We start from the raw sequence: 20,917 nt of genomic DNA on the forward strand, positions 1-20,917 counted from the left end.
AAAACGAAAGCTTGTTTCATTTATCTATAACTTTGCGTGCGCTCAAACGGATATTTGCGGAATTTTAGAAAAAAAATATACAAAAAATATATTTTTTTTAATATACAAAAAATATATTTTTTTTAAAGTTATTATATTTTTAAATTTAATTTTTTTTATATTTCTTAAATTAAAGTTTTCTTATTAATTTTTTTTGTAATACTTTTAATTTTATTAAATTTTTTATTTAAAAATTTTATTATATTTTTAATTTTTCTTTTTAATATTAAAATTTTTTTTTGGTAAACTTTTCTTAATATTAATTTCTTTTTTATATTTTTAATTTAATTATTACTTTTTTTATTAAAATATTTTTTTAATATTTTTAATTTTAGTATATTTGTTTTTGATTAAATTTTTTTAAATATTCTTAATTTTCTTTTAAATTAAAATATATTTTATTTTTGTTTTATATCTTTAAATTTAATTTTTTTTATATTTTTAAATTAATTTTTTAATTGTATTAAATTTTTTTCTTAACATACTTTTTTAATATTTTTAATTTTATTATTATTTTTTTCAATTAAAATTTATTTTATTTTCGTTTTATATCTTTAAAATTTTTTATATTTTTCAAATTAAAATTTATTTTTTTTTTATATTTTTAATTTTATTAATTTTGTATTTATTTTAAACTAAATTTTTTTATTTAATTTTTGTATGTATTATTTTTTTTTTATTATATATTTCTTTTTATATATATATACCGCTTAACAGGTACTTGTACATACATACACTTATAAGGTGAACGAAAATTATTACTAAACATTTGTAACGTCTTTTTTTAGAACTAAATTGAACTAAAAACGCCAAAAGCTAACGCACAAAAATCTTTCCAATAACACTGTTCATACACAAAATTCATTCATCAGTGTACCACAAATCATATGTTTGTCAAGAACACTAGTATTGAAATTTAGGGAAAATTAGAGAATATAACAAAAACGCAAAAAACATCAAGAATTTTTTACCAATCAGAGATAACATCTACATTTTCACGTAGGATTATTATAGCTTCGAAAAAGAATATAAAAATATGAATTCAGCAAAGTGCTTTCAACTTTGAATTTACGAAACCCATATATTTTAAATATAGACCCCTATAACCGAATGGATTAAGCAGCAGTTCTATGTTACCCGGGTCTAGTTTTTATCCGATCAAGGATTGTAAAATCGGCAACATTCTTCAAAATAAGTTTGGGAATGTTTTCTGCCGCAAAGCATTGCGTCCACAATTTAAAAGAAAGGTTTGGTTGAGATATAGTAGAGTATACACTTGAAGCAGAGGTTGTTCTTCTTCTTAACTGGCGTAGAAACCGCTTACGCGGTTATAGCCGAGTCCACAACAGTGCGCCACGCATCTCTCCTTTTGGCGGTTTGGCGCCAATTGGTAATACCAAGTGAAGACAGGTCCTTCTCCACCTGGTCCTTCCACCGGAGTGGAGGTCTCCCTCTTCCTCGGCTTCCACCAGCGGGTACTGCATCGAAAACTTTCAGAGCTGGGGCAATTTCATCCATTCGAACAACATGACCCAGCCAGCGTAGCCGCTGTCTTTTTATTCGCTGGACTATGTCTATGTCGTCGAACAACACATACAGCTCATCATTCCATCTTCTGCGGTATTCGCCGTTGCCAATGTTTAAGGGACCGTAAATCTTCCGCAAAACCTTTCTCTCGAAAACTCCTAGTGCCGTCTCATCGGATGTTGACACCGTCCACGCTTCTGCACCATAAAGTAGGACGGGAATGATGAGGAACTTGTAGAGTTTAGTTTTTGTTCGTCGAGAGAGGACTTTACTTTTCAATTGCCTACTCAGTCCATAGTAGCACCTGTTGGCAAGAGTGATTCTGCGTTGGATTTCAAGGCTGACATTATTATCGGTGTTAATGTTGGTTCCTAGGTATACGAAATTATCTACAACTTCAAAGTTATGACTGTCAACAGTGACGTGGGAGCCAAGACGCGAATGCGCTGACTGTTTGTTTGATGACAGGAGATATTTCGTCTTGTCCTCGTTCACCACCAGACCCATTCGCTTCGCTTCCTTATCCAGGCGGGAAAAAGCAGAACTAACGGCGCGGGTGTTGTTTCCGATGATATCAATATCATCGGCGTACGCCAGGAGCTGTACACTCTTGTAGAAGATTGTACCTTCTCTATTTAGCTCTGCAGCTCTTATAATTTTCTCCAGCATCAAGTTAAAGAAGTCGCACGATAGCGAGTCACCTTGTCTGAAACCTCGTTTGGTATCGAACGGCTCGGAGAGGTCCTTCCCGATCCTGACGGAGCTTTTGGTGTTGCTCAACGTCAACTTACACAGCCGTATTAGTTTTGCGGGGATACCAAATTCAGACATCGCGGCATAAAGGCAGCTCCTTTTCGTGCTGTCGAAAGCAGCTTTAAAGTCGACAAATAGATGGTGTGTGTCGATCCTTTTTTCACGGGTCTTCTCCAAGATTTGGCGCATGGTGAATATCTGGTCAGTTGTTGATTTTCCAGGTCTAAAGCCACACTGATAAGGTCCAATCAGTTTGTTGACGGTGGGCTTTAGTCTTTCACACAGTACGCTCGATAGAACCTTATAAGCGATGTTAAGGAGGCTTATCCCACGATAGTTGGCGCAGATTGTGGGGTCTCCCTTTTTGTGGATTGGGCAGAGTACACTGAGATTCCAATCGTCGGGCATGCTTTCTTCCGACCATATTTCGCAAAGAAGCTGATGCATGCACCTTATCAGCTCTTCGCCGCCGTATTTGAATAGCTCGGCTGGCAATCCATCGGCCCCCGCCGCCTTGTTGTTCTTCAAGCGGGTAATTGCTATTCTAATTTCTTCACGGTCGGGCAATGGAACATCTGTTCCATCGTCGTCGATTGGGGAATCGGGTTCGCCATCTCCTGGTGTTGTACTTTCACTGCCATTCAGCAGGCTGGAGAAGTGTTCCCTCCACAAACACAGTATACTCTGGTCATCAACCACTAGATCACCGCTGGGGGTCCTACAGGAGTGTGCTCCGGTCTTGAAACCTTCAGTTAGTCGCCGGATCTTTTCGTAAAATTTTCGAGCATTACCCCTGTCGGCCAGCTTGTCAAGCTCTTCATACTCACGCATTTCTGCCTCTTTCTTTCTTTTTCTGCAAATGCGTCTCGCTTCCCTCTTCAGCTCTCGGTATCTTTCCCATCCCGCTCGTGTTGCGGTCGATCGCAACATTGCGAGGTAGGCAGTCTGTTTTCTCTCCACTGCGAGACGACAATCCTCATCATACCAGCTGTTTTTTTGGCTTTTCCGAAAGCCAATGGTTTCGGTTGCAGCTGTACGTAAGGAGTTTGATATGCCGTCCCACAGCTCCCTTATACCGAGATGCTGATGAGTGCTCTCAGAGAGCAGGAGTGCAAGTCGAGTAGAAAATCGTTCGGCTGTCGGTTGTGATTGCAGCTTCTCGATGTCGAACCTTCCTTGTGTTTGTTGACGTGTGCGCTTTTCTACACAGAGGCGGGTGCGTATCTTAGCTGCTACAAGATAGTGGTCTGAGTCGATGTTGGGACCACGAAGCGTACGCACATCAAAAACACTGGAGACATGTCGTCCATCTATCACAACATGATCGATCTGGTTGCGAGTGATTCGATCCGGGGACAGCCAAGTAGCTTGATGGATTTTCTTATGCTGGAATCTAGTGCTACAGATGACCATATTTCGGGCCCCGGCGAAGTCGATCAGCCTCAGACCGTTTGGTGATGTTTCGTCATGGAGGCTGAATTTTCCGACTGTTGTGCCAAAGACACCTTCTTTACCCACCCTAGCGTTGAAATCGCCAAGCACGATTTTGACATCGTGGCGGGGGCAGCGCTCATAGGTACGTTCTAGGCGCTCATAGAAGGTATCTTTGGTCACTTCGTCCTTCTCTTCCGTCGGGGCGTGGGCGCAAATCAGCGATATGTTGAAGAACCTCGCTTTGATGCGGATTGTGGCTAGACGTTCATCCACCGGGGTGAATGCCAGGACTCGACGACGGAGTCTCTCTCCCACCACGAATCCCACACCGAATTTGCGCTCCTTTATATGGCCGCTGTAGTAGATGTCACAAGGACCCACCTTCTTCCGTCCTTGTCCCGTCCATCGCATTTCTTGGATTGCGGTGATGTCAGCCTTTACTCTTACGAGGACATCAACCAGCTGGGCAGAGGCACCTTCCCAATTAAGGGTCCGGACATTCCAGGTGCATGCCCTTAAATCATAGTCCTTTATACGTTTGCCGTGGTCGTCATCAAAAGGGGGGTTTCTCATCCGAGGCCTGTGTTTCTTATTCACTGGTTATTCGTTTTTATGTGGTGGGTCCCAAGCCCTACGCACAACCGCATAAGCGGGATTCGCCTTCTCACTTTAGCTCGCTTCCAGACGGATGTCTGTTGGCTACCCAGAGGATACTTGGTCTAAGACCGGAAGTTGTGAGCTGCTTGAGCCACATGTAAAAGAATCGTTCCTGGCCACTCCCAAGTGAATGGCAGTCAGAAACTTTCCTCACTTACGTGAACTTCTACATATGACTCCATCCTCCAGAGGTTGTTAATCTTTATGCAATCCAAAAAAAAAATTGACAATCTTATTCTAATCTAATTTTGTACAAGTATTACCAGTACCTGTTAAGCAGTATGTTATTTTTCTACTGAAGAATTGAATTTTTATACCTTTTTTACCTTGAGTAAATTGTTTTTGAAGTCAAAGGTAAGTAATTCCAAATAAAAGATTTAGATTGGAGGATAAAGATAGATTCCTCAGATATTCTACATATATAGCTGAAGATATTTATATTGAACATCTTCACTAGCCCGCTGAGTTCTTCAAAGTTTTAAGTTAATTACGTGCACTAGTAAATAATAAAAATTTCTACCCCGAGCTTTATATAGCTCTTAAAAAACTTAATTGATTGGAAAGAAATATGGTGAGAATATGTTAACGACGAAAAGTCATGGAATGTTTTCTACCACTTCTCGACGAAATGATCTCCTAAGTAGCCTATATGAGATTAGTGAAATATAAAGACGCATCTATGAGAGAATCAACAGTCTTATGGATTGACGTGACAATGTGGTGCGATATGGTGGATCAATTAGATAACCCTGGTGTAGAAATTTTATTTACTAGAATGGATAAGAGAAACTTTTTCCATGAAATTTCTTAAATATCTTGTTTAGATATAATAATACCCGAAAATTAAGCATTTATGTAGCACTCTTCTTTTAGATTAGATTCTTCTTCTTTCTAGTCGCATTTAAAAGCCCATAGAGCAATGAAATTAAAACTGCAAGCAAGTTGATATTTTTGTGTATATGTAAGTGCTGTGTTCAAAAAGTAATGGGAATTTTAAAATTTCAAGTGTTTGGAGAGCATAATTGTCAAAATTTTTATTTTATTATATTGATTTACATGCCCCTTAATTACGATATAATAAGGTTTGACAAGCTCGTTTGTTAAAAGCTCACACTGGCACGATGCACGAAAAATAAAGACAACCTTAAAGGACTGTCGTTTTACAAGCATACGAGAAATCTTTCGCAGTTCGGCGCCAGTTGGAGATTCCAAGTTTAACCTGGTCGCTCTCCACAGTCCCTCCAACGGAGTGGAGGCCTTCCCCTTCCTCGGCTTCCTCCGGCTGGAGTGTTTTCGTCCTTTCGGACAACATGACCTAGCCAGCGTAGCCGCCGTCTTTTTATTCGCAGAACTATGCCAATGTCGTCGTATAACTCGTACATCTCATTGTTCCATCGTCTGCGGTATTCGCCGTTGCCAATGTTCTGAGGACCATAAATCTTGCGCAAAATTTTCCTCTCGAAAACTCCTAGTGTCGTCTCATCTGATGTTGACATCGACCAAGCTTCTGCACCATAAAGCAGGACGGGAATGATAAGCGACTTGTAGAGTTTGATTTTGGTTCGCCGAGAGAGAACTTTATTGCCTACTCAGTCCAAAGTAGCACCTGTTGGCAAGAGTGATTCTGCGCTGGATTTCGTGTCTGTCATTGTTGGTGTTGTTGATATTGGTTCCCAGGTAAACGAAATTATCTACGACTTCGAAGTTATGACTGTCAACAGTGACGTGGAAGCCAAGACGCGAATTCGCCGACTGTTTGCTTGATGACAGGAGGTACTTGGTCTTGTCCTCATTCACCTTCAGACCCATTCGCTTCGCTTCCTTATCCATGCGGGAAAAAGCAGAACAAACGGCGCGGTTATTGCTTCCGATGATATCAGTATCATCGGGGTACGCCAGCAGCGGTACACTCTTATAGAAGATTCTCAGTTTGGTTTGATCAGAAACCAATACCACCAACTATTGCTAGTATAATTAGTTCAATTTACTGCAGCACTTAACATACTGTCCAAATGCTAATATACTAATTATACTGGTTAAATAAGATAAAATGATAGCTCAGATTGAATGAAATAGCTTATATGTGAAATAGTGAGAAATAGGCTAATAATCAATTTTTGAAGAATGTCAGTCAAACATTTCGGATTAATCAAGGCAAGTTTGTCTGCTTTGCATCTACGAAAATTTCTTTAAAAATATCTCCGAAATAAATTTAAACACCCAACGTAGTACGCCTTGGTGCCTGGTTAATTCTGAAAGAGCAGCTCAAAGTGTTAAACAATTTCCGCCGCTGCGCATGCTCAACATTGCACGTGAAGAAGTCAGCTATAAACAGTTTCAGCAAACATACTACCGGCACAACACTAAGAACCATTGCAGCTCCGGTCAAACAACTTAAACAGCTGATTCGTTCAAAACCAGTTTCTAAGCGCGAAGTAAACCGTAGCGCATAGCACAAGCGGAAGAGCACCTCGACTTTCGTTATGAAAGCTTTCTGCTCAACACACACCAGCTGGCCAATTCTCTTATGAACCAACCAACTCGAATGTGTTTTCAAGTCGATTTCAACAGGCCAACTACGGCTTTGTTGAAGAAACCAGATTTAGTTGTGCGTAAAACGTTAATGAACGACTTTGCAAAGCGGTCAGCGGAACAGTGGCGATTTGTAGTGGAATTGTCGACACGATGTGATAGTGAAAGGAATTTTTAATTTATTTTTTCCACAATATATTTGTTGTTTTTGTTATACAATTGTGCAATATTTTCTTTAAATCAAGGAATGTTATTCCACTGTGCATAAATATTTAGTTGTTTTAAGTATTTGTAAATAAAGTTTTGGAAACAGAAAATCAAAATGAAGTTCCCTGGCAGTTATCCATGGCTATTAGTCATCGCTGCATGTATTTTGTTGCAAAATATTGGTAAGTAGACTACAAAGCAAGCTTGCAAGCGCGTTTCAAAGAAACTGAAAAACTTTCATGGAAAAAAATGCAAGCAAATTTTAACGCTTGACTTCCTTTTCTACGCGTTTATTTAAATTTGTTTTAAGCGTTGGCTTACTACGTCATCAACTCACCATTTTTAACCTTTTTATTTGTTTTTCTGCCATGTCTAATTTCTTCTTTCATCACATTATTGCTTTCGTGCGCATTTCGTAAATAGTCGGCGCACAACAACTAATAGCGTACCTCTCTCAGCGTGGTCTGCACGGCGAGATTACCTTCCGACAAGTGAATGCAACAACTGTGGAGATCATAGCAAAGCTGGAGACCACGCTACAATATCCGGATCAGGCGTGGAGTTGGGGCGTGCGACAGTTTCCAGTCGATTATGCTGACATTGATCCAGAGTCGCGCTGTAGTGTGGAGAAATTGGGCGCGCAAACAGTGAGTTTCGATGATGGGATCGATTTTCTGGTGTTGCCCGGTAATGAGACCGCCACTTGGTATCGTGATATGAACTTAATAGGTAAGGCAAATGTATTTATACTTGGAATATAAAATCTTAAATGTTTCTTCACTGCAGGCGAAAAGGGCATCTGGGGTAAATCGCTGGTACTGACCGATATCAGTACGCATGCGCGCATCTGTGCCACCATCACCACCATTCAGATGTCCGTGGAGCATATGGCAGAGGCGCGTTTCAACACACCCATTGCGGGCTCTGTGCACTTCCGTTGGTTAGCGCCAACAGATGGCGCCGAGGGTGATACGCTCATATATTCCGATCTCTATCACATACAAGCGCAACCGTCGAATGATGATCCCAACAAACCGATAACACGTCATAGTTGGAAAATTTTTGTGACGGACATTTTTAAAAACGATCATCATCGCACCGAAGATAATTGCAATTTCTTGCAATTGGTATTCGATCCACAAGGTTATGGCGAGAATAAGGGTATCGGTGATCTTGATGCTAGATTGGGCAAAATAAATGTGGCAAAGAATGCTTTACAGTCCGCACAACGCGCTGTTTATAGAGATGATAAATTTGTATTGTTGCCTTCGGATTTATCCATACCACATCGTACGCTCTACCTGGTTCTATTCGAAGATCAACATCCCGATAACTTCTTGGCATGTACGCAGATACGTCACGTGGAGCCACTGACATACAAGTAAGTATTATTACATCCACACTGTGGTTCAATTTACTGAGTATTTTCTTATAGAACCTTCCTGAACTCTGGTGGCATCAAAGGTGAAATAACATTTACACAACGTTCTCGCTTCGATCCGACTTTTTTAAATTTCACACTCGAATCGGCGGGCAAACAGGCGCGTTTCGTTAATCGCAAATTTGCCGAAGACGTCTCCGCATTTCGCATACACACACTACCGCCAGTGCCACATCGCAAAGGTCTAACGAGTTACTGCGAGTCCACTGGTGGTTTATACAATCCACGTGAACTTGAGAAATCGAGCATACCACCACCGGGTTTCGGCACACAAGATCAATATCCCACGGGGGATTTGAGTGGAAAATTGCAAAGTCGCAATAAGGATTACTATCATAATTATTTACTACCAGGTGCTAGCTCCGAGCTCAGTGGTCTCTACTGGGATACGTTTTTGCCCTTGCAAGGTCTGAATAGCATCGCACATCGTGGCATGGTCATCTTCACTTATAATCGCACCAATGTTGATAACATAACCGAGAATTCTTGGAGCTGTTCGTCTATAACACAATACCGTAGGAATGGGATCTACCAGAAACCGATGTTTACCGCGCAAGTATTACTGCGCTATCCAGTGGTGGGACGCGTACTCTTTCGCCAACCAATTGAAGAGCCTTGGCAAGATACCACCGTCATATTCGAATACTTAATCCACGCCGACGGTTCCACACAGAACAATACTTTCGACCATCGTTGGGCCATACATAGTAATGCGCCTGGTAAGGACTTCTACGATTGGCAGAATCGTTGCATTTCCACCGGCAATGTTTACAATCCACACAAAGTACACTGGGGAAATCGTACGGTTGATGATTACTGTAAACCACATTTGCCGGCGATGTGTCGTGTGGGCGCATTGGATACGCGTGTGGGTAGGTTAACCATAGCGGGACGTAAGAAAAATGCGGAAAGCTTGAGTCGGCTCATGTTTACCGACACGAATTTACCTTTATCGGGTAGGCACAGTATTTTGGGGAAGTCATTGGTAATTTATGATGATTTTGGACCTAAAGCGCGTGGCGAACGCTTGGCTTGCTCTGTGTAAGTAAATCAATTTTTATTCAAATAAAACTCTTAATAAAGCATTGTATTTGTTTGAAACAGCATTATAGGACACTTCCGACGTAAAGTTGTGGCCAAAGAGTGGTATGCCAATGGCGATGAATTGACCGTAAATGGACGCCTAGAAATCACACAGCAATCGGAATATGACATTAGCAATGTCGAAGTGCAGTTGAAGGGCCTGAAGGAGAACAGCGGCTATCACATACACATGGTAAAATGAGAGAGCTTTCGAAAGCTTGACAGTTTTTTACATTTCTTTATTTGAATTTCTCGCAGACACCAGTCGAAGCGAATCTTGAATTTCCTTGTGAAGACACCACACTCTACGGGCACTGGAATCCCTTCAATATAAATGTGAAATCATCACCGCCACCCAAGCAGGGCACAACCGATCAATATGAAATGGGCGATCTGAGTGGCAAATTCGGCACACTCGATGCACTTGTGCAGTACGAAGACGCCTATAATGACACAAATTTACCGCTATTCGGTTACAACAGTGTGATCGGTCGCTCGGTGGTGATACATAAGAAGCAACGAAATGCGCGTTGGGCCTGCAGTACACTGGAGCGTGGCTACAGCCCTAGTGAGGCGCGTGAGATACGCGCGATAGCATCGTTTCACCATCCCACCGGTTATGCGTACGGTTACATCAAAATGACACAGCTGATACATATCGACGGTAGTCAATCGGAGACGGTTATCGAGGTGAAATTGCGGCACCCGGGCAAAAACGATCGGAATATGGTTTGATATGCCTAAGTAAACACTGAGATTATTAATTTAATTGCGGAATATTTTGAATTTTAGACCCAAAATCACAATTGGCAAATATTTGTGAATCCAGTCGGTGTGGATGCTGCAGTGAAACCCACCATAACACGTTGTGTGGCCGGCGGTTATGTGTGGAACCCCTATTATACCCAACTAGCGGATCCGTTAAATGTACGATTGATTTTATTACAATTAATGAAATTTTAATACTTTTTTATTTGTAGCGTGATTTGTACGAACAGGAATGTGGTCCCGACAATCCATTACGTTGTTATGTAGGCGATGTGGGTGCGCGGCTTGGCACAATAAGTAAGAAGGGTGCTCCTTAAGTTAAATCTGAAATGGCGATCATTAACTTTTTTTATCTTTCCAGATCTCGGTGTGGAGCGTGTTGTGCTCACAGATTCGAACTTTCCACTTGAAGGACCCGTGGGTGCCATCGGCCGTTCAATAGTCATCTTTGGTCCTGAATACTCCTCGGAACGTTTCGCCTGCGCTAATATTGAACCGGATCATAATGTTTTCAAATATGTGAATTTACAAAAACCACCGAGATTCGTGGTGTAAGTGTCTACGATTCGCTACACAGAGAACGCTATATGTATACTTCCCTGAAACACTAAATTATACTAATTGTTTGCTCTATCCGTACAATTTTTAATGTATTTTAATTAAAATATTTATTTTTCTTTTTTGTTATCTTCTCTTAGCGCACAATTCTTGGAAGAACTACGCTCAGTTATGGGCATTCCGGAATGGATGTTGGATGTGGATGCGCGTAAAACGAAGGAGTTACACGGTGGCGCCTGCATTCAAATGATCATACACTTCAAGGGACCAATAGCGCATCGTTTGGAATTGGTGAGAATATATTGTTTTTTTAAATGAAACAAAGTTGGCTTAACTTTAATGTTTTTTATAGGATATGTCACGCCTCATTGCTGCTGGTCGTTTAGATGCACCCAGTCTATTCATTCCCGGTTATGTGAATCAAAAAAGGAAAGCCACCATTTCGTATAGAACATGTGGTGTACGCGATCCAAATGAGAAACGTAAGTGAATCATGTTTCATTAATAATTTTGTGATTTATTAGGATGTTCGAATTGAGAAAGGTAATTAAACAAAATTTTCTGATTTCAAATATCGAAAGTAATTGAAACTCACCAATTACAATCGATCTTACTATTACGAGATAGTATTTTTTTGAGTGTTCTGCTACAATAATCTAGACTAATATTATAAAAAGGAAAGATTTGTATGTATGATTGTAATGAATAAACTCGAAAGATATTGTGCCGATTTCAAAAATTCTTTCACCATAGAAAAGCTACATTCACCCCGAGTAACATAGGCTAAATTTATTGCAAGAATTTCAACTTTCTGGAAATAGTTCCGAGGTGAGGGTATCAAAAAGACATGATGGAGAATCTTAATCTGAAACTGAAAATCGTCTTGCGAGTCATTCCCTACGCATCGCAATTGCGTGCCAGAGAGTCGAGAAAAATTTCAAAACCTCCCAAGTAGTCGTTTGAGAGTCGAGTAGGGAGTGTATGCAGCGGCTTGAAGAACAAAATATTAGAAATATACAAGCTCGCACTAGGACATCGAACTCTGAGCGTTCCCAACGCCTTCGTAATCAGAGAGAAAGACAACGGACACCAAAGACTAGAGGTCGGAATCAAATTTTAGCTCATTACAAATAAAATATAATTTCGATTCGCATTCGAATATTCCTCTTTTTTCTTTTTCTTAAATGATGCATTCTGTCGCAAGAAACGGGAAAGTACCTATGTATGAGAGAGTGTGTATAAGTGTGTAAAACCTTAAAATTTTCTTTAAACACGAGCGAGGCCGGAGCGGTCTGCTAGTAGTTTATATGTATACTCCTCGAAAAAGTACTAAACAATCTCTTAACATTCCAATGTCGGCGGCAGAATCGGTTTTACCTATTGGCACAATTCATTATCCTAAATTTAAGGCGCTAGGTCTGAAGTTAATTAAGAGGGCATTTTTTACAATTTCATATTTATTTAGATATTAATTTTTGTAAAAAAAGCTCATTATTGGTTGATCTAAAATCAATAAACCTAAAATATTTCGATAATACATGGATAAATTTCGTTATTGAGCGAAGGAAAATGGAAAAATATTATTTTATATATACTATATATATTTTTATTATTTTCACAGATTTTTAACAAAAAAACTCAGTTTTTTGGGAAAATTTTCGGCATTATTGTTCGAAAAAAAGTTGTAATCAAAATAAAAAAAAAATATTTCGTACATAAATTAGATTTATGTTAATTTTAAAAATGTGTGAAAATTTTCAACAAAATCGCTTCATAACTGCTCGAGAAATAGTGTCCACCGACTAAAAAAATTAGTTTTGAGATAAACGCGTTTAAAGTTTGAATTGAAACTGACATGGCCTGATAGGAACTTCCAAATGGTCTATCTCTTAGAATTTTACTGGTATCGATTTGAATTGGAGAATATTTCTAACCACTTAGTTGGATTAATGAATACCTAAATGAACCAAAAAGAGCTTAAAAAATAAATAAAAGTAATATAATTCAAAACTTTTTAGAACTCGAGAATATTACAGGAAGATAGAAGATTATTTAAGAGAACAGTTTAATTAGAGTTTGGTGCTATGTATATATTTGAGTAAGACTTATGTTCACTTAAGAACTTGAGACCTTATAGTCTACTGTCCTTTGTGAACTCAGAAAAACCATAAATAGATATTAGGACGCGACGTGAATAGACTACAAATGTGCATAAGTTTTTTACTTCTAAGTCCGCAAATTCGCAGGGTCGTCTTCTTCTAGGAAACTTCTGCAGTTAGCATCCGATAAAATTTTTAATGGGAAAATGACCCCTTCAAATAATGATTTATAGTTGAGAGCGATGAGCTTCCTAGACGTCTCACGATTAGGGATGGCAACGATTAATCATTTGATTAAATTAATCGATTATTTTCATTTAATTTACGATTTAATTGCATCGAAACACCTTTTCAAATTACTCGACTATTACTCGAGTAATTGCAAAATAATCGCAAACAGCATTTTCAAATTTAATACATTTTATATTCATCTAAGTTAGCTTACAAGGGTCGAAATTGGTCACATCAGTCATTAATGAGTGCAAACGTTGTAAACATAGTTAAATTCTAATATGTCAACGTAGTTTAAAATCAAAAAATGAATATCTGGTAACACTGCATTTACAGTTAAGTCAAACGCATTTTACGTTCAGTTGTTTGAAGTGCAATGGCGCCAGTTAAAAGCGAAGTATGGAAATTTTTTAATAAAATAAGCAATAACTACGTTAAATATCAACTCAAATATCAAAAGCGGGTGCAACTGCGACCGAAAAACGCAATCGTTTGACAACAAAACGTTTATCGAAATTGCTTTTTCTTCAAACTTGGTTGAACAGACTTCTAAATTTTCTTGACTTCATGAATATATTTTCCTTTTAAGACAAATGAATTTTTAATACGATATTTTAATTTTATTTACGTTTTTGTTTTTGTGTATATACCAACACAATTTGAATGTCTGAAATAAGAATATAGTCTCCTATTTACTGCTACTTTGGACTGAGTAGGCAATTGAAAAGTAAAGTCCTCTCTCGACGAACCAAAATCAAACTCTACAAGTCGCTTATCATTCCCGTCCTGCTTTATGGTGCAGAAGCTTGGACGATGTCAACATCAGATGAGACGACACTAGGAGTTTTCGAGAGGAATTTTGCGCAAGATTTACGGACCTCAGAACATTTGCAACGACGAATACCGCGAATACGATTGGAAGAGTTCAGCGAATAAAAAGACAGCGGCTACGCTGGCTAGGTCATGTTGTCCGAATGGACGAAAACACTCCAGCTCTGAAAGTGTTCGATGCAGTACCCGCCGGAGGAAGCCGAGGAAGGAGAAGGCCTCCACTCCGTTGGAGGGACCAGGTGGAGAGTGACCTGGTTACACTTGGAATCTCCAACTGGCGCCGAACTTCGAAGGAAAGAGAGGAGTGGCGCGCTCTCATCGATTCGGCTATAACCGTCTAAACGGTTGAACGCCAATCACATACATACATACATATTTTATTGGTTTTATTTTTACGCAAAGTTGCAAAACATAGCCTTTCAAGCAAGAGGCAATTGTTTTACTTTAAGATTGCTGTGCATATTTTGAAAAATTTAATGTCATTGTGCTACTTAACTTCAAATGTAGGCCATTTTCTCTTTTTGGATATGTCTGGGACTCTGTGATAGAGCATTATAATACAAGATTCGGCGCTGAAACTGATGGTGGTCTTTATGCAATTTTGTATTATTTGAAAACATTGGAATTAATCGATTAATCGATTTTTTTACATTAATTGCAATTAATTGCAATTATTTTTTTATATCTTTCAATTAATCATTTGATTATTTAATCGATTAAAAAAATTTTTTGCCATCCCTACTCACGATTTTCTTTGGGTCAGCAGGATCTTGCGACTGACCAGAGCTCAGCTGAAGCCTGACTGTCTAGTAGAATATCATCAAAGAATATATAATCCTCCTACTTGTTCCCATTCTACAGTACGTAATACTAACGTACCTAGCCTTGAAAGCTCATTATAAGCGTTACGTTATTAAGTTAAATCTGACATGCATGCCATTGATTTAACCATTACATTTATTCAAAAATTCAAATTTTGAAATTCAAAAGTAAACAAATTTAATGTAAGCAATTTAGCAATGTTTTATTCTCCAACTGACAAATGCCAAAAAATTTAATCAATATACATACATATATAATATTATATTGTTCAAAATAAAAAGAGACGGGTTAATGTAAACAAATGCATGAACTGTTTTCTATTTTACTGTCAAACATGGGTATGTCAAATACTTAGTTCACTTTGTTGAATACACTTTGATTCAACCTCATTGTAAATTTCATGTGAACATTAGATGGAAAACTGCAATATACCAGATGTTCCATTTTGATGAGAATGAATACGTTCTACCGAATATAACAGTTTTATGCAACTAACAATTGCATATCTTGTTGAATGTTTTAAAAGTTTTTTGTAAGAAATAGGAAATATTTTAAAATTCTGTCCCGATAATAATATTTAATTTGAATTCTAAACGCTATTGCCAATTCAAGAGTTCAAGTTATGGAGAACTTCAAGTTATAGAAATTCGAGTTATGGAAGTTCTACTGTAATTATTAAGAATTTTAGTAGACTAAAATAAGCTGATAACACCACTTGTACGAACAAAATTATATATATATGTATAAAGACTTTGAAAAATGAATAATACTATTCCGAAACCGATTTTTACTTAATGAAATTTATTTATATAATATTTTATAATTTATATATTCAAATTATATTTTTTTATTTCTATATTTAATTTTATATTATTTATTCCATTTCTTTTCAGGCACCAAGACGTTCTACGGCAGTTTTACCAACAGCAAATCAAATCGTACGCTGCCAAATTACATAGTGTTCGCTATTTTGATTGCGCTGAGTTTATATTGAACCATAAATATTTGTTTAACAATATACACAGCTGTATATACAATAAACACATACATACATGCACACAAGATGTACATATAGTCCAGCATTTAATAAAATCATCGCACCTTTTTGTATAATTTTTATAACATTTCAGTGAATAAAAGCGATGAATAAATAAACATAATTTATTTTTAAAACCAAACACTCGCCGGCGCTCTCTTTTGCTCTCTTTCCTGCTATGCGTTGCAATATTTACGTTTTTTTCTGAGTCTCTTTCGTCACAATGTCGTCACCTTTCGCTCTAGCCACCCCTAACTTGACTTGACTTTTCTCCCAGCTGCATGTTGATAAAGACTCTATTGCTTTATTATCGCTCAGCTGCCATTGCGTTTGCGCTGTAAACATGCGCCATCCACCGTATCGATTGAAGAATGCCATGAATACTTGCGTACACATCAGCTCGCAAGTTCCAAGCGTTTGCTCGCCAGCAGCAGCAGCACCAGCAGTTGTGAAAAGTCAGTCACTTTTATAGCCGTTTTGTGTCAAGAAAAGCCAAGTCAAGCAGTACAGCAAATAATTCCTAATATTCGAATCAATAATGCATTGCGTTTTTCTAGCGATTTACTTGTGTTTAACCATTACAATCTGCAGTGCTACTGGACTCAGTGGTCCGTACCTCTTTTGGGGTCATCGGGGTGTGATTAATTTGCAGCCACGCGCCCTTGTCGAGGCCAGCGAAGAAGATTTGACCAATTTGTTTCAGGACACTAAGGCAATTGTGATTTTTGTACGCAATACAACTGGACGCCTAGATGGCAAGGCATATCCGAGATTTCAGCAATTGGTGAAGTCGAATGCTTGGTCATATTTGCCACAACATTTTCTCAATGCGGAGCCCTTTAACTACAATGCCAATATAGAGGTATGTATGTATGGGTGTGTGTGTGTGTGTGTGTGTGTATGTCTGAGAAATGTATGGAATTGGCAATATTTGCTGCGAATGCAATTTACAAATACATATACATATATACGTTTGTTTGTTTGAGCTCGAACGCCTGATAGCATACATGTATGTGTTCGCAACGAACAACCCAGTGAGAAATGGGGAGCACAAAGCAATTGATGAATGTATTTCAACTGAAATATTATAAAATTATCAACAAATATCTTGTTTTGCGTCTATTGTGATCCATCACGAGGTTTCCTACTTTTTTAAAGAAAAAAAAAGAAAATTTAAATCTAAGGGTGAATCTTTATTATAACTCGAAAGAACATTCTTTGGCATGCGGCGGCTAGAGCTCAGATGGTCCATCCGTTGAGTCCAATTTTAGATGATGCGTTCGAGCATTTCGACTGATAAATGGCGAATGACACGCGTAATGTTTTGCTCCAAGACCAGAATCGAAAAGTTATTGTCCGCATAGACTTTAGACTTTACATATCCCCACAGGAAAAAGTTGAACGATGTGATATCAAACGATCTTGGTGGCCAATCGACCGGGCCAAAACGTAAAAGTATCTGCTCACTGAAGTGTACTCTCAATAAATCCATTGATTGATGAGATGTGTGGGCAGTGGCACAGTTTTTTTGAAACCAAATGTCGCCGAGATCACGAGCTTTCTGGCATGAAATAGTCGGTTGCCATTGCGCGATAATGCCATTGACGGTTACACCGGCATTATTTTTGAAGAAATGTGGACCAAACCGTTATTGACCATTTCTATTCGGTCGAATTTCATCCAATAATGAATGATCGATCTCAAGATGGGTGATGGTGTTGCGAATAGTACGTACCTCTACTTGGATCACCCATTATAATTCGAAATTTGCTCAAATTGTAGTACTCAATATGATTTATAATGGGTTAATTGAAGAAATATGGCAACTATTCAGTTGAGGATTGTAAATCTTTCTAATCGCTACAAGATTTGTGAGCCGTTATAAAAAATGATTGAATATAATTTTTTAAAAATATATTTTACAATCAAATTTATTGGAATTTTTCAATTTATCAATTTTGAGATCAGAAAATTTACGATATTTTCCCGAAATAAGTTTCTAAAAATTAAACAATTTACTTCAAACATCGAACAAAGTAAAATATAATAACGGTATTTTCTCGGATAATATAATAAAGAAGACGATTTCTTATAAAATGAGCAAAATTCTATATTTTTATTAAGGCCACACACAATTTGACCCATATATACGGCATAAAGGCCAATAGAAAAACGAAAATAATCGTATATAGTATATAGGCTGTTATCAGGGTGTCAAGAAAATATTATATACCGACTTTCAGATATGGTTTTCGACCCATAAGTGGGCGATGCCACGGCCATTTTCCATTTTGTAAAAATATCTGAGTGGAGCTTCTTTCTACTATTTCTTCTGTAAAATTTAGTGTTTCTGACGTTTTTCGTTAGTGAGTTAACGCATTTTTAGTAATTTTCAACCTAACCTTTGTAAGGAGGTGGGCGTGGTTACTTTCCGATTTCTTTCATTTGGACTGTATTAAGAAACGCAAAAAGAAACGACTGCAAAAAATTTGGTTTATATTGATTTATTGGTTTGCGTGATATATACAAATGACCGATTTGGAGACGGGGCGCACTTACTCAAAAAATTACATCCAAATATTCGTCAAGATATCTCAATTTCTACTCAAGTTATCCGCTGCACGAACGGACGGACGGACAGACAGACATTCGGATTTTGACTCGTCTGGTCGCCTTGATCCTTTTGATATATACAACCCTATATCTAACTCGTTTAGTTTTATGACTCACAAATAGCCGTTATGTGAACAAAACTATAATACTCTCTTAGCAACTTTTGTTGCGAGGGTATAAAAATTATCTTATAAATATATTTATAAATTTTCTCACTGGGGTTGGCAATTGATTTATATTTTTGCGCTCTACTGCATATATTTCCATACATACGCGACAATCGTAGACTATATACATATATGTATGTACATATTTAAATTTTCTTTTCATTCTGCACATCCGAAGGTCATTAATCTAAGCGGCAATGCTGAAGAAGAAGACGAAACAATTGTATCTGGCTATAATGATGCGCTTACCATTTACGGTGAAGGAGAGGTGTTGGGCATATTAGCGAGTCGCGAAGATGACACACATTATATTAGCAAACGAGACGCTAAAGAACGTGAAGAACGCACAGAAGAGGAACGCGGCGCTACTACGACTTCTCAAACACCAACCGTTGAGGAGGAGGACAAAACTTTCATTTATGTGGCACTTGGTGAGTGGATACGGAATAGATTTTTGATATTTTTTCGAGCTCTTATTATTTGTAACATCTTCATAATATTCCTCTTTTATCTTACAGGCGACAAGGCGGTGTTATATGTAACTTCTGCCCCCGTAATCAATCTCGCTGGCAGATTAAACAATACCAAGCTTGTGTCGCACAACAAAGATGTTACATTCGATGATCAAAAGGGCAAAGGTTATGGCCGCCTCAATATTATATTCTCCGTGGAATCACAGAAATTATTTATGCGCTTCAATTTCACATTGAGTCGTGGCTACTGGTACATGAAGGCTGTTGAGGTGGAATATAATGATTACAAAACGGTGCTACCAGTTATCGGTACGATCTATAGCATTCCCTCGGCACCAATTGGTTTCTCGTATCGCTGCTCCTCGCGCAGTCTGCAATTCGGTAACGATAGTGATAGTCTCGTTATAAATGACTTTCAGGTGAGTAATATTTTAATAACTATAAAAGGCTGTATTCTAACAAAGTAATCGTGTTTTATTGTCTAGGTGCAACCCTGGTTGAATGGCGTGCCACGCTTTGGTGATGTTTACGATTGTGTTGGCTTCACAACTGCTCCCATTTGGGCTGGCATTTTGGTGACTCTCTTCTTGGTTGGCATTTTGTCATTTGGCCTGATGGCATTGATGGATATTAAAACACCAAATCGTTTTGAGACTTCACGCAGCAAACAATTATCAATCTTTATACAAGAGTAAAAGAGTAAAGAAATATTAAAGTCTTGTGTGTAAGTCCATCACTGCTCTGGACATACTAGAACAGTTTTACATAGAAAATAATCGAATGTGTATGTAATTCCGGTTTGGAAATGTTCATACTAATCACATACGGTATAGCAAATCCTTTTGCGCTGCTCACATTGGCTATAGAATTTTTCCTCATACATTTATTATTTATTTTAATTGTTATGTATATTTATATTTTATTATTATATTAACCCTTAAATGACTAGCGTGTTATGATGATTATTAGTCAACAATATCTGGTTAAAGCATATATGAATATAGATAGTTATGTGAATACACAAAATAAATACTCATTAATCAAAATATGTACATATATGTGGATATATACTTGAAGAATGTTGGAAATCATTTCAATAAGGTTTGAGAATCTGCATTGTGTTACGAGTTCTCGGGATGAAATCTTCTTGATAACGACCGATTGCAACCAATTATCAGAAAAACTTTTTTTTTTTTGTTTTGAATTTCAGAAATAAATTTGGAAGCTAACGGGTGATCCAAGTAGAGGTACTTTTTTCAAAAGCCTTTTTTTGATAGATCACGTAAGAGTCGTGTCGTTTTATTTTTGTTCAGTATTGTTTGGCATTCCATCATGGAAAGACTTGCGCCTAAACAATGTTAACAAATTGTTCTGTAAAGAATTTGTTTCGCGCGCTTCGCTCAACATAATCAGCCTACTGAGCATTCTATTCGCAACACCATCACCCATCTTGAGGCTCCGCATTCACTATTGGATAATATTGGACCGAATAGACCACATCCAGCATGCAGTAAAGAAAATATAGCAGCCGTAGCTGAGAGTGTACACGAAGACCGTGGAGAGTCGCTGTTCGCAGCAACTCGGACTGACGTATGGAACGACTTGACGCATTATACGTCGAGGTCTTAGATTGCTCGACCTTCCCC

The 20,917-nt window shown here is 38.0% G+C and overlaps 2 protein-coding genes across 2 annotated transcripts; both read left to right on the forward strand.

Moving 5' to 3' along the window:
- The first annotated feature begins 6,751 nt into the window (after positions 1-6,751).
- LOC105209476 (uncharacterized) lies at positions 6,752-16,160 on the forward strand. The gene is made up of 12 exons (XM_011179891.3): positions 6,752-7,331; positions 7,573-7,878; positions 7,936-8,530; positions 8,585-9,631; positions 9,695-9,866; positions 9,932-10,402; positions 10,466-10,600; positions 10,654-10,738; positions 10,803-10,992; positions 11,140-11,290; positions 11,352-11,481; positions 15,876-16,160. Exons 1-12 carry the CDS (start codon positions 7,265-7,267, stop codon positions 15,974-15,976), a joined length of 3,450 nt encoding a protein of 1,149 aa, XP_011178193.2. The 5' UTR covers positions 6,752-7,264; the 3' UTR covers positions 15,977-16,160.
- Positions 16,161-16,397: 237 nt separating this feature from the next.
- Positions 16,398-20,323, forward strand: Atp6ap1_1 (uncharacterized). The gene is made up of 4 exons (XM_011179890.3): positions 16,398-16,880; positions 18,977-19,229; positions 19,317-19,690; positions 19,757-20,323. The coding sequence occupies exons 1-4, from the start codon at positions 16,557-16,559 to the stop codon at positions 19,964-19,966; spliced, it is 1,161 nt and encodes a 386-aa protein (XP_011178192.2). The 5' UTR covers positions 16,398-16,556; the 3' UTR covers positions 19,967-20,323.
- Positions 20,324-20,917: the final 594 nt, after the last annotated feature.

The sequence above is a fragment of the Zeugodacus cucurbitae genome, chromosome 2 (assembly GCF_028554725.1).
Source record: "Zeugodacus cucurbitae isolate PBARC_wt_2022May chromosome 2, idZeuCucr1.2, whole genome shotgun sequence".
In the NCBI taxonomy this organism is placed as follows: domain Eukaryota; kingdom Metazoa; phylum Arthropoda; class Insecta; order Diptera; family Tephritidae; genus Zeugodacus; species Zeugodacus cucurbitae.